Genomic DNA, 14167 nt, shown 5'->3' with positions numbered 1-14167 from the left:
GGGGAACTGTAGGCATCTTGTACTCGAAGATGTTCAACGCTCATAGATTCTGATAAGGAGACAAGTCGGTCGATTATGGAAAAATAAATCATAGATATAGTTTTTATTACGCTGATGGTGATTATAAAAATAAATTTGCCCAAACATAACTGAATAGAAATGAGTTTCACTCAAATTATAGACTATCTACAAGTTCGTTCACGAGGTGAACGCACAGGATCACTCTGTAATTGAGGCTTTCTTCTTGTTTATGACCGCGCCCAAATCCTCTTCCCCTCGTTCTGGACCTTCTGGAGGAATGAAGTCTCTGAAAGAAATGTCAGAGAATTTGAAATGATCTGATCATTTCAACAGATCTGTATATATTCGAAGCATTGACGAATATTTGTATGACTAAAACGCCTTTTAAAACCAATGAAAACCTTAGTCATGATCGAAAACCGGCAAAGGGTGGAAAAAGTGACAGTGTATCAGGAACGGAGCTTACCCGTAATAGATAGTACCATTGTTGAATTTGTCCAATTTATGTGTTATATCATTTATCTGCGATCGTTTATAACGAATCTCCAGTTCCTAAAATTAGTAAATGAAGATCAGAATCATTTCGTTTGACAGTACTCTCATCAGTAACAGTAGCGTAATGTTGTATTGATGGATACATTTGAAAATCGTAAAGACTCACGCTTAAAGCTTGCATGAAATTGTCAGGTGATACGCACAACGTATCACCGGGATCAAACTTTTTCAGGGCGTCGACGATTCTTAGATCGTTGACGACTATGTGTTCTTTGAGCACGATCAGCGGGTCTTTAACGTTCGGGTCGACGCCGGGTTTACCGATATCGGCTGTCGTGTTACCGGATCTCATCAGGTTTCCGTGAACGACCTGAAATTGTCTCTTCATCTGTATTTCTTCGACGATACGAATGAACTCGAATTCCACTGGTATATCCTAGAATTGGGATATAACAACAGCCGTTTACGAAATCGATTCATTACACGCTTTGGCTAAAGTATAGTGGCCAATAAAAGGACATCCATGACTGGTAAATCGAATCATAGATTAACAGTTTTCATCGTCAGGCACAAATCTCACCGTCAGATCTAGAACAGTGATGGCGGAACTTTCACTAGCGTTGATCGCTGATACAATTGAAATCGCTCCTGCAGTTGAAATCGGATTATTTCCAATCTAACGAGTAAAAAGATAAACATCAATCAAACCAAACACGATTTGCTAAATAAATAGACGAAATGCGAATTTCTGTGAACAGCTATCGATACAGGGAATTAGAATTATTGTTCGTATTGAAAGCAGTCTACAGGCTAGTGATACCTTGAGCGTCTGGAGACAGTCGTTAATTCCTAGAGCTTTAGCAATCTTTTCAGCGCATACAATGTTAAGACGGTTACCAGTAAGGTCTAACTCGATCAGAGTACTATTCACTGTCAACGCTTCCGCAATCGCTAATCCTCCCTCTTCGCCAAATCCGTTCCATGACAGATCGCAGGATTTTATCCGCACATTTTCCTGTTGCAACATGAGAACGGGGAGATTTTAGAAGCGGATAAATGTGATAAATGCGTTGAGTGTCGAGCGAATTAACCTATGCGTCGTTATGCAGTACTTCCGCGAGTTTCCGCATGCACGATATGGAAGATCTTTGGCGAGTATGAACACTAATTTTACCTTCAAACCCTGTGCTATCGCTATCGCACCAGATCTTCGTATCTCATTCCAGCTAAGATCTAGATGTTCGAGAGTATCATTCCCAGCTTGATTGAAAAGAAACGGAAAGCAATTTATACGTTTGCCCGCAAGTTTAGACATATTAAAATTTCAATTCGATAGTTGTCACCTATAGCCTGGCCGAGCACATGTCCAGATCGAATCCCAAATGCATTGCCACTTAATCTCAGGTAGCTAAGAACCTTATTGTCATCCAGTACCTCGGCAAAATATTCGCTATCGCGGTCTTCAAGACCATTCTCTGTTTGTAATCAAAAAGTATTTTTATATATTTCATAATTTCAAATGACGTGACCAGAGATTGAAATAAAGTTTTCTCCGCTCACAGTTAACGGGTAGTTATCTACCTGATAAGTCAATTTTCCTTAGTGTGGTGTTGACGGTGAGCATACGCGAAATGTGATAGGCCCCTTCTGTACCTAATTTATTGTCAGCTAAAACCTAAAGAATGATTATGAATTAATACACAGATGGGTTTGAACATGATTTTTTTTACAATCTGGGCATTCGGTTACATCATCAGACGCATTCCCACCGCCCGTGTCGATAGGGTTAACGGAATTTCCTAGTGCGTGGAAATCATCATGGGAATCATTGTTATGGTTAATATATACAGTACAAATAAAAAGCTGACGATCTAAATATTCAATGCTATCGTTGTAAATGAGGTTCCTGGGGTTACACGGATAACGAGACGAACGACTCAATTCATTTATCATTGTTCATAAACGCAGAAGAAACATCGCTCGCATGCCGCTTAATATCGTCGTAAATAATGGATGCACAGTGCCACTCATGCGTATTATGAAGTAAGCCAAGTAAAATCACGGGAACGACATCTCCCGCTACTGCCCATAAACGCTGACATCAACAATTCTTCTTGGTAATATATTAAGCTTATAGTGAGACAAGAGCGTTATGTAATATTCATAAGCGCAGGCTCCGTCACGATGAAACTCAACGTGCGGTTCCTGGTGTTATATACCAGTTCAGTGATGTAGTAATTGTCCTCCATCATTTTTGCTATATACCGACCACCATCTGCCTCCATCCAGTTGCCTTGCAGGTCTATCTTTTCCAGAGTTATATTATCCTGAACATTAGAAAAATATGTATATAAAAAGCTACACGTTATAGTGGAATAACAACAGAATAGATGATAATTATCAAAAGCCCACTACATAGAAGTGTAAGCTATAAGAAAACGATATCTATTATCGAATATTCACGTCATGTCTTTTAAAGTCTTGATAAAAACATTTTCTTTTTGTTTTTCTATTTGCAGTGCACGCTTTGGTAATTCGTAAAACTTGACACCATAAAGATTGACGAACCTTTTTCTCGCATAGATTTATTCACATCTTAATCATTAATATCAGGTTCTTTTGTGACGTGTTCGACGCCAAAATTGATCTAGTTTCTATTTGATATTTATCTAACATTTTTCTAAGTGAATTTTGTGTTCGTAGGATGATTTTCAGGCGCACGATTTTCCCCTCAGCCGATCTTCGTAAATGTTTTTTGTTGACTCCGAAGGGTTTTTGGAATGTACCTTGAGCACTTTAGCGATCGCCATAGTTCCTGCTGGTCCGAGTCCATGATGCTTCATCACTATTTGTGGTTCCGTTATGTGACGCACGAAATACGAACACGGGACAACCCCCAATTGTTCGCACAATTTTACGTAGGAATGTCGCCCGGTCAGATCGTGCTGTTCGGCCTCTAGTTCTGCATCGAAAGACAAAATAGATATGGCTTGCAATTATTCGTGACTTTTCAAAATAAGAGCTGTCGTCTGTATTCAGTTACAATTATTGTTGTTCTTACAAATTGATACAAATTGAATATCAAATGTCATTTCAAGATAGATTGGTTTCGTGATCAAATGACAGTGTGTTTTGGGGCATTATGACTATGTTTGATAAATTGCATGCGCGCATATTTGGTATCGAATATTGGTTTTTTCTGAGCTCGAATTTCAATGAGCGACGAAGAATAATTGGCCCCGATTATTAACCAGCGCAATTAGTTCTTTGTAAGCTGATTCAACCCGTCGTACCCTCGTTTTCTAAATCGGTATCATAATCATCTTCAATCACTGCGACCTTCTCGTGTTCGCTGTCCGTTATATCGGACACAGTATCGTCTGTTTCCTCTGCAGTTTCTTCGTTCTGCTCCTCGCCTAATTCCTCGTAATCTTCGTCGTCTTTAGGTTTAATTTCTGTGATCAGGATTTGTTCGGTGTTCGTCGTATCGACTTGCGAATCCGGTGTCCGAACGAATTTCGCTCTGGTTTTCAGGGAAGGTAATTTGGCGCTCGTAGTTCGCGGTCGTTGCTCGGGTAAAACTACTTCTTCGCCGGCACCATACTCGGATTTTGAGTCGTCTTCTTCGCGGATAGTATCCATAACTGACGGTTCGCGAAGACCGTTAGCAACTATTCCATCAACGGGGCTCTTAGGGCAATAAAGATGAAAAATGAAAATTCAAATTTACTTTTCTGTAATTTCCGTGAAACATTTTAGAATATCATGATAGCCGTTCTTCGAGTGACTGGATGACTGAATTCATTTTGCATTTCAAAATTAAATTTCATTTATGATGACGAAGGGCACCCCTCGCTAAGTGCAGCCCTGTTATTAGTACACGCCATATAACGATTTTTTCCACGTAAATTAAGAGATTAATCTCCACGTGAACAGGTAATAACAGTTACAGCAGACGTAAACAAATTAGATATCTACAGGAAGGAATTAGTTACGAGTCATACGTTTTATTCGAAAGGGCGTCCTCCATGGTAAATTACCGTTATTATTATGTCTTAAGGGCCTCATAAACGACGCTGTTTATGATATATAATAAAGCGACAACTTATTTATGTGTGTTGTTTGACGAATTAATATTGTCAGGGACATGATAAAGCAGAGCGGTTTTAGCGACTTTTTAAATAGACAATAACAAGAAATGAGAATTAAAAATATATAACGCACGTATGACATATTATATTACGTTAGATATACATATAGGCCAAGGAATTGTAGTTTCAAAGTGTCGTAGGGGTATAGTACATAAGCTTAAAAGGAATTTTGCGCATTGAATTACGATGAAAAAAACTGGGTTGTCGCTATGAATAGGTTCCTATTGCGGCGATACATTAGGAGAAAAAAATAACTGGCGTTTAGGTACCTTGAAAAACACTAGGAAAATTTAGTACCGACATTTCGTATTCGGAAAAATTGGGTCCAATAGAATTTTATTTTGTAATTGAGAATTTGCCGTCGTAAGGAAACGAACACTTCTTGATAAAAACTTTATAGAAATTAAGTTCGAAAATAATTAAAACATCGTCAGTCGAATCATATTACCTGTTCAGTTATATCCGAATCCATGTTTTGGTCGCGTATTTTTTTATCCGAACTATTAACAATATTTACGAAAATATGAAATATTCCATTGTAATATAGTGTATGTGGAAGTCATCGAAACTAGTAAAGTTTCTAACGTTGTATTTCAATTGCGAGGTTCGCACATAACTGAACGCCTTTTCTTCGATTGACAATCTACCAATTTGGTAAAAGTTCCGTTTGACAATGATTAATATCAAACAAGATATCTATTAGCCCAGTCGGTGGTCAAACTAGGAAAATAACAGTACGGGTGTTATATTTGAGTAACCAAGTATGTCATGTATGTAAATACAATGCGGTTGTCACAGTCAGGTCGAGCCACGTAGTCAGTGCTAGTGGCAAATAGTATTAAATACACTGTACTAAAGGTTTTATAGCGTTCGTTGATCAATCAGGGAACTGCAATAAAATTGCCGGAATCAATCCTGAAAATGGTTCGAGATATCATTATTGTGATAGTTGGGCAAATATAACTCACCATGGTTACGTGACAGCTAATAAGTTGTAGCCACGCGCGAACGCAGCTAGCTAGCTAACCGGCCATGCGCGTGAACTGGGGACAAATCCATCGCTGATACCAGTGTACACGGCAAGCAGGGAGAGTCCGGCCTAGAAATGTGGCTGACAGTGAATCAAAACGATTATCCCAAGGGTCCAGTCAGAGAAAACAACACAAATACGCAATGAATGAATTACGTATCGATGACTTTTTTATTGTAAAAATGAAACTTGAATACAAAAGGATGATTGCAAATATATAAATGATATTTGGATGAAGTGTGAGTCGCTACAAGTACCAGTTTTCATCCACCGATATTATCTACTAACCCACATCCCTCAGTACCATCGAAGAAAAAGAAGTTTCGAAGAGGAGCGTCTTTGTGGGAAACAGCCTGCAAAATATAGCAAAAGCAGAACAACATCATTTTAGAGAAAACTCAATTCATTTCTAGTCCAAAACTACGTCCATAGCAGTACTAACTACATCAGGATCAGTTCTATAGTTGATTGAATGTCTTTTCTAGAAAAGGGGTCATTCATTTATTACCTACGCATTTGGGGAGGGGGAGGGGTCAGTGCAATTGCGTACTGTAATGCTTAATGTATATGAAAAAATGGCCGATTTTGCGTACAGGGGGGAGGGGGGGTTGAAAAATTCAAATTTATGCGTACGTAATAAATGAATGATCCCAAATTGAAAATTACCTTAATAACTTCTTGTCCCATTATACCACCAACAACAGCACATACCGGACTCAGTTCCCCAATACAATGCCTAAAAACATCAAATTTGGCTGTTAGTTAGTGAGATCCAATAAAAAGATGGTAAACTACAGTTAGGTTAAGTATTTCAATCATGACTTACTGAATAAAATCTTCGGTCAAAATATCACTGTCAACCTTTAATGCATTGAGAACTTCAGATCTGATGTTCAGCAACTGTTTTTTGTCTTCTAAATGCGTTTTTGAGTTCGGTAGATGGCCAAACTTTTCCAGAAATGCCATCATGACTAAAACGAATTACGGTACGATTACAACTTAAAACTCTTCCCTCTCAACAAGATTACAGGAAGCAGAATTAGATATCATTCTTATTATCATAGTAAAAAATGATGAGTTCTTACCTTGCGTTATAAAGTAACCTTTCGGAGTTCGTTTCAGTTCATTTTTATATTTATCACCAGTCCAGTCAATGTGTAGTGAATCTTGTAGAGATGAGAATTCCATTTCCTACAAATATATCGGTCACATTTTAAGAATAAACACTTTTTGGAGACGTATGCATATGACAAATAAAGCCTTGATTACTGGTATATAATATCATGGGATGTTTAGTAGCACTATTTATCTCGATGTTCTTTTAATTGAAATAGGGTGAAAATCAGTGATAAGAATTTGATCTTCACCTTTCTAACGACAGTAGTCTCAGTCGTCTTCTTCTTTTTAGCTGGTGGTTCGTTGTTTTCGTCACCTTTGCTGTCATCATTCTTCATTTTAGTTATTTCCCTGAAGGGATAGTATCACTGACATTATATTAAGCATGTAAGATAAAACATGAAGCCTCGAAATAGTAAACTAGAACATGGATAGTAGAGTGAGAAGAATATTTTCTTTGGACAAATTGGAATCTGACCTTTTATCATTCACAGATATAGATAGGTCACTGGTTATGACTTTGAGATTGTGGATTATAATAAAACCCACATAGCTCCATTGATATGATTCATTATCTATATATTCAAAGGATAGGATTTCCGCTGCGTGTATTCCATACATTTATTTCAAGGTAAAAATCTTTAATCTCATAGGTGATGATTGGTAATTCCATCATTTTTTGAGATTTAGTTTGTACTGAAAATATTGACATCCTTGCAAGTAACAAATACGTCATTTTTTGTTTCATAGATGAAGTTTTTTGTCTTGGCCACGATATGTCTCATGGCCATGGACCAAAGTGAAGGGGTCAGTAGAAAGTGGTTGATTATGGTACCGATGGAGTCTCAATATAGTCTAGACTGTAACCCACTTCTCACGAAAATCGTAGGCAGCATGGAATGGTTATTGCCAAATGGTACGAGTGTTAGCGATGGCTGGAGCGATAGCAACAGGAAAGTAAGCAGCGGGACATTTTCCATTACAAAAATGGAGAAGAGTTTCAATGGACTTTACCACTGCGTAGTTAACGGAACGAATGGTACCATCATCACGAAATGGGGCTTAAACTATTTCGAATTTTCAACAATGAAGGAATTACTGAACATCGATACTAGAACAATTGTAGCCTTCGTATCGGCGATTATATTCGGATTGCTCGTGCTCATACCGATACTGCTACGCACGTTTATTTTCAATAAACAGGAACCTTCAGAGGTTTGTCCGCAGAGCGATGACCCGGCGGACCCGAAGCCCCATAGCTCTCACGTCGAATCAGGAAATGGCGAAACAAATGATGGTTTTGAGAATGACACGACAGCAGAACAGGATCTTACAGGAACCGTTGTCGAAGTGGTAGAAATTAGTGGCGATACCGAATACAATGATAACAGTAAAACGAAACAAGCGAGGGATGACGAACATCAAAATTCGCAGACAACCCAACTATAAAAAGATGATGACATTCGTAGATCATTGATCTAAATAAGTAATAAGTAATTCCTGTTAGAATGTTTTCTTACCCGCAGAAATTTTCTTTTTTTAATTTAAGTTTCAATTAAAAGACAAATAAACTCACTCAGCGTATTCGTGTTGAATGAAGTCAGTGAATGAGAAACCATAATATCCGTAAACATCGCCGGCGAGGAATTTCATATCGTGTCGCCGGGTTAAATTGTTCAATCTCAGCAAGGTTTCCTTCGAACAACACGTGGCGCAAATCACTCTGAACTTCGTGAAGAATTCATCGGGTTTATCGGCAACTTTATCGGTATCGACGCTAACTGTTACCATCGGATTGAGTTTCTGGGCGTTTTCTTTGGAACTTTCCGCTCGCTGTAATTGAGAATATACAGAATGAATAGGAAATTATAACTTACTCTATTCGCAAATATCATAGTTCAAAGAAGAGAAATGCGCACATTTTTTCCAACGTCATCTCTTGATACTAGAAACTGGGCAGAAGCGTCTTCTTCTGTTACCTGTTTTTGAAGAAAGAATTTCACTGCTTTAACAGATAGAATTTAACATACAGTCAAAATGGATTGTGAAGTTTTTGCTTACAGTTGAATGATCCATTAATGTTACTGATTTTACTCCAGAAAGAACAATATTCTTGGCAATTTCTGCACCGAGACCCTTTAAGCCAATAAGGAGGACAGATGCCGCACGCAAACTATATGAAAAACAATTTGAAAGTTTAAAGCCATTTTTGTAGGATCAAACAAGCCTACACTACCAATCAGACCACAGGGGCTCGTATAAGAGTTGTAGGCAGCTCGTTGTAGGTACTGTAAAAACGATAATCTATTAATCTAATGTCTATAGTGTATATATATATATCGGTAATGTATTGGATGAGGAATAACAAAATAGTAAGTGACTGAAGTTGACTAGTTTGTGAGCGTCGTTAGCCCCCTTGTTATCTTATATACATTGTAGACATTGGATGTATAGATTATCGTTTTTAAATTAATCTACAACTCTGATACGAGCCCCTGTGAAGGGTCATCCTTATTACCAAGATGATGTATTTTACCGAGATGAACCGGCTGCTGCTGTCAGACCTTTGCCTTGGACTTGGTTGGACAAATCCCCATACCATCACAATTTCATAAATTATGATGATTTATATATTTCATGAATTATATTCATGCTGCTCATTATCAATGGGGAGCATGAATATAAGATAAAGTGTTTTAAAAAACACTTACCAGTCAATAAAGTATGAATTGAATTGAAAATTAGAACATACCGTTTTTGAGCATCGAGACCCCACAGCCTGATTTGCCGGTCATACAACGCTGCTTCATCTTCAGTTATGTTTTCCGCTTCATAAACCATGTTTGAATATAGCTTCTTGATTAATAAGTTGGCTTTTATTTCTTTGTTTTATCCAAAAAAGAGGAACCGGAACCGGTGGGTAAAGTATCCACACAATAAATTATCGCGTTCAATTCATACCTCGATTTTACATAGATGGCAGTAGTGTACGGTCAGCGATTGTTGCGGGTTCCTGGCGCCGGGTCGATGGATGTCCGACACGGCATCTGCGGCATATAAACTACGCTGGGTTTTATAATGGACGGACAGTATTTGAAAAAAAAAACGGAGAGAATATCGTGTTCGCATTTGTTTATCTCTGAATATTTTTTTTCTCGATTTTTGTACATCGGGACCCCTGAAAACAACGCGAGCCATTCCAGAGTCACCAACAATTAACGTTTCATCGAAATTGAGTTCAAAATAATTTGAATCATTACCAAAGTCTAAAACATATTTATGTATATATACCTTTTGAAGAAAGAATCATAGAAAACAATATCTGAAACAGAATGTCTATAGATTCACTACCGATTATCAACAAAAACTTTGTGGAGAGTTAAAAAATGAGGACAGTATTCGCTCCTTTTTCTTGAAAACGATTGAATTTGGTTTCGCTTCATTGATGCAGTGCGCAGTTTAGAAAAAGCAGTTAGCAAATGTAGCAATAAGATCGATCGGCACGAGACGGCGGAATATCGAATGCTTTACCATTCAACGCAGCTTCATTCAGTTGCAGACGAGACTGTCGCAGATTTTGAGTAAGCTGGCTTGCGTACGATCATTTTGAATACCAGCGATATGAGATTCCATTTAAACCTTAGGAAAAGTACCATTCGACTGATCGTGTTGGTATCTTTCTATATCCTTTATCTGGTGATCGGGGCGTCCATATTCTCAGCAATCGAAGGCCCGATCGAGAAGGAAATCGTTCGTCGGATTAGACATTACAGATCGCAATTTCTAACATCAAACTATCCATGCCTAACAGGTAGGCGTATATATGGTGTTTGTGTACCTAGGTAATTCATAAGCTGCAGTTGTAGTGCGTTCAATTTTTGGCGAATATCTTGAATGCTTAATTTGTAAATAATTATTGTTCGTACGCGTAATCTGCTATACTGGCATATCTGCTTATAAATTGCATGCATCACGAAACTCGAAGATTAATTAAATCAGAGCACTGCAGATACAAAGATTTCCCCTGAGAGGTCAATTACTGATCTATCAAAACAGATGCCATCTAATAAGCATTTGCATCGTTTAATCCTGAATGTGGTTGCATCTATATTTGATATATAAATAAACTAACATGAGCTTTTACAGATGACGTAAGAAACTGCTTTCTGTTATTATTAGAAAACATGACATTAGCTGGTATAGATCGAATAGATATTTCAAACCGGTCTTATTGACTAGACCTTGTTTATGAAGGGAAACGCTGCGTTGATTGTTCCAGCTAATGAAGATATCGTTTAAATCCGACGTCTTGAAGAGTTACATCGTGTTTGTGTATTGACCAATACATACGGCTAGACGGAAAGCTATTATCGACTTTGAAAATGGCACGGAAAGATTCCGTCAAATGAAACCATGGAGATTCGTGAGGCGTCGTCTGAGACTGCGGCAGATCGCCTGCGCTAAATCATCATCGGCAACACGCATCTACATTCGGAAGCAACACTGTATATATATAAATATATATATATATATATATATATATATATATATATATATATATATATATATATATATCTAAGGCTCATTTGTGGTAGAACCAGTTACAAAATATTTATATATACTATGGTCTTGATAGAGTTTTGATACATCTTTTACTCAATGTGTCAATAGTTCGAAAAGAAAGTGAAGTATGACGTTACTATTTTGACACCGTTACTTCCGGATTTAAGTTGCGTTACAAGTGAATTAATCTACGCCTTAATGAGACCCAAAATACATTTATCACCATGGAAACCTAGACCGTAAAGTCCGGAAGCTGAAAGCGGGGTTGTTGCACAGTGTATCAATTGACTTCTAATAACCTCGGGCTTACAATCATTATTTTCAGGAGCCAAGCAATTGTTTGATGTAATAATATATCTGCACATGTATGTATCCTTAAGCAGAATTTGACGAAAGTCAATCCGTAGAATGCCAGTTGACGCCTTCGAACCAGACGGTTCATTTTCAAACGCACTTCATTTTATCAATTATGTTTGATAAGATATTACCCTGTCTGGCTTAGTTGGATCAATTCCTTTGCTTCTTCAAAGGAAAACAGAAAAGCAGAGCGAATTGCTGTTGTACGCTCTATGTGCCATATGTCACAACCACTCTTTACTGATGTTTAATATATTAGTTTAGCGACACATGAAGCATTCTGGCAACTGTGCGGAATTGCTACATGTTCTTTTCGCTCAACCACGAACAGCGTTTATAACGCGCCGCTTACGACCGCCTTTTAATATTCGCATGTCGAGATTTTGGAGAGCAAAGATTGATCTTGGAAAGATCGCTCCCTGTCTCGCTCGCTGTGTATTGATAATATATTTGGCGATATTTGGATGCGACGGATTTATTTGATGTTATTAGCAATCCCACGGAGCTATATCGCATAACACAGAACATGAAGTAAATAAACAGATCATCGAGAAGTCTTTTATCGATGATAGTTTGAAGGTTGAATAATTATTCGACGGATTCGTGACATCCCTATTTCACTTAGTTTCCAAATGAATGGAATATCTCAAGTCGAAGCTGTGATTCCGACAAATATTTTCATATAATTCAAAACATTGCATGTTCAAAATAATCCCTGAGATGCGCACGGCTCGCTGGGTATCGAGCTTTAGCGGAAAACAATATTTTGTTTATGAGGATCCACGTTGAAGGTCAATATTTAGCTCGTATTTCGAGGCTTACCAGCCAAGAAGATTGCACATTAACGGTTAAAAACGTATCATTTATGTTAGAAGATGTAGTGGCTAGGATTAATCGGGCGGTGTGGGGTTGAGTATTATATAGGACGTGCGTGGGTAGATGTTGACGGATGCATCAAATTGTGTCCACGATATAGATGCGAAGAAAGCACGCATTGCATGTATTTATTTAGCTCGACGATATGAACGGCGGTCACGGAGGCCAAACACTATAATATAACGTGAATAGATAATCGGCTACCTGAATTTTTTTCCAGAACTAAATATGGGGAATAAAATGCGAAAAAAATTCGAACGAACGGTTAGGTTTTGTAGCTAATCAATAAATAATTATTTAAGACAATAAAATCAAAAGAAAATATTTTTTACACCGAGCGTGCGAGTGACCTCGGTCTCGAGGCGACTGCCCTTGCGAGAATTCGCTATCGGGGAGATCATCTCATCCATCGCTGAGGGGGCTATCTATTAGTCCTACGCTTGACCAGTCCTCGTCAATCATACACTGCGCTTAATGATATGCCGACAGATTTCCTGGTTGCGAACTTACCACCCATTTTCATAACAAAAACCGATTGAAACACTCTCCCTCAGACAATCAGTAATCGATATCTTAATAACAAGATACTCGATGTTATTGTAAATGCCATGGGCAAAATTTTGCATTTGATATGACGTTCTCGAAAATAATCGCAAGTCAATAAAAGCATACACTTAGTTCATATAAAACTTTGAAATGAGCTTAAACATGTCAACATTTTGCCAAGATGCATTGTGACTTGTTATATATGCATTGTGTGGTGTGTCACTTTCTTTCCTGAACAAAATGAACTGTTGAATAATATTTCGTACATGTATTTGTATTATGATCTAATACATGTAATCAATTATTTGAACCATATAGATGCAGATTCAAATATATGTTTCAAACTTCTTGAGTATAAATTAGCTACGAAACACTTGCATCGGAGATTCGTATGTACATTAGCAGAAAAGTGTGGGCGAATAAAGTCAAGTCACGTCTGTTATTGGTGTACAGGTCAATCCAATCAATATCACTAATCAAAGTTGATTACTGAACGAAATTCCGGTAATTGCACGGCCACTGGAATTTACTTAGAATCGATGATGGCATTGAACTTACATCATCCGTAGGATGATTTAAAACTTGGTCGAGTGCAATCGTGTTTACAGCATGTGTCATTGTCATTCACATACATTTCTTCTCAAAACGTCCTTGTGAATAGACCAAAAAAAAAACAAGCAAATGCCACTTTACGTATGCCCAACGTTTTGTAACTTGTTGGAGGAGTGGGCGACCTCAATCAAATGAATCGTGAGTTGTTACTTTTCACTCATGACTGAAACAACGAAAACTCTGATCTGATCACTGTTGATTTCTCCGTCAATCAGTCGATGCCAATACATCATGCCGGAAAACGTCGCATAAAATCCCATTACAATATGTAAATACTGTTCTCGTGACTTCGTGTAATTTGCGAATCGATTCCGGTTCCATGTTTAGTACTAAAAAAGAAAAAACTTCGACAGAACAAATAAATCAAAACCATCACCGCGGTTCTTGGCGATCGGAAAAT

General features: G+C 37.8%; 3 protein-coding genes across 3 annotated transcripts; 1 reads left to right on the top strand and 2 right to left on the bottom strand.

The window, feature by feature from the left end:
- Window positions 1-105: 105 nt before the first annotated feature.
- LOC141910602 (uncharacterized) lies at window positions 106-5441 on the bottom strand. The gene is made up of 12 exons (XM_074801297.1): window positions 5116-5441; window positions 3810-4206; window positions 3303-3478; window positions 2736-2843; window positions 2098-2191; window positions 1860-1991; window positions 1691-1776; window positions 1337-1531; window positions 1097-1192; window positions 683-952; window positions 488-573; window positions 106-307 (listed from the first exon to the last, which is right to left on the bottom strand). Exons 1-12 carry the CDS (start codon window positions 5137-5139, stop codon window positions 220-222), a joined length of 1752 nt encoding a protein of 583 aa, XP_074657398.1. The 5' UTR covers window positions 5140-5441; the 3' UTR covers window positions 106-219.
- Window positions 5442-5859: 418 nt separating this feature from the next.
- LOC141904666 (SUMO-activating enzyme subunit 1-like) lies at window positions 5860-9738 on the bottom strand. The gene is made up of 9 exons (XM_074793300.1): window positions 9566-9738; window positions 8875-8986; window positions 8733-8792; window positions 8390-8646; window positions 7065-7164; window positions 6783-6888; window positions 6524-6668; window positions 6364-6433; window positions 5860-6050 (listed from the first exon to the last, which is right to left on the bottom strand). The coding sequence occupies exons 1-9, from the start codon at window positions 9652-9654 to the stop codon at window positions 5961-5963; spliced, it is 1029 nt and encodes a 342-aa protein (XP_074649401.1). The 5' UTR covers window positions 9655-9738; the 3' UTR covers window positions 5860-5960.
- Window positions 7397-8395, top strand: LOC141904676 (uncharacterized). Its single transcript, XM_074793310.1, has 2 exons — window positions 7397-7444; window positions 7564-8395. Exon 2 carries the CDS (start codon window positions 7564-7566, stop codon window positions 8260-8262), a length of 699 nt encoding a protein of 232 aa, XP_074649411.1. The 5' UTR covers window positions 7397-7444; the 3' UTR covers window positions 8263-8395.
- Window positions 9739-14167: the final 4429 nt, after the last annotated feature.

The sequence above is a fragment of the Tubulanus polymorphus genome, chromosome 1 (genome assembly GCF_964204645.1).
Source record: "Tubulanus polymorphus chromosome 1, tnTubPoly1.2, whole genome shotgun sequence".
Lineage (NCBI taxonomy): Eukaryota > Metazoa > Nemertea > Palaeonemertea > Tubulaniformes > Tubulanidae > Tubulanus > Tubulanus polymorphus.
This window is presented reverse-complemented; position numbering and strand designations above follow the sequence as displayed.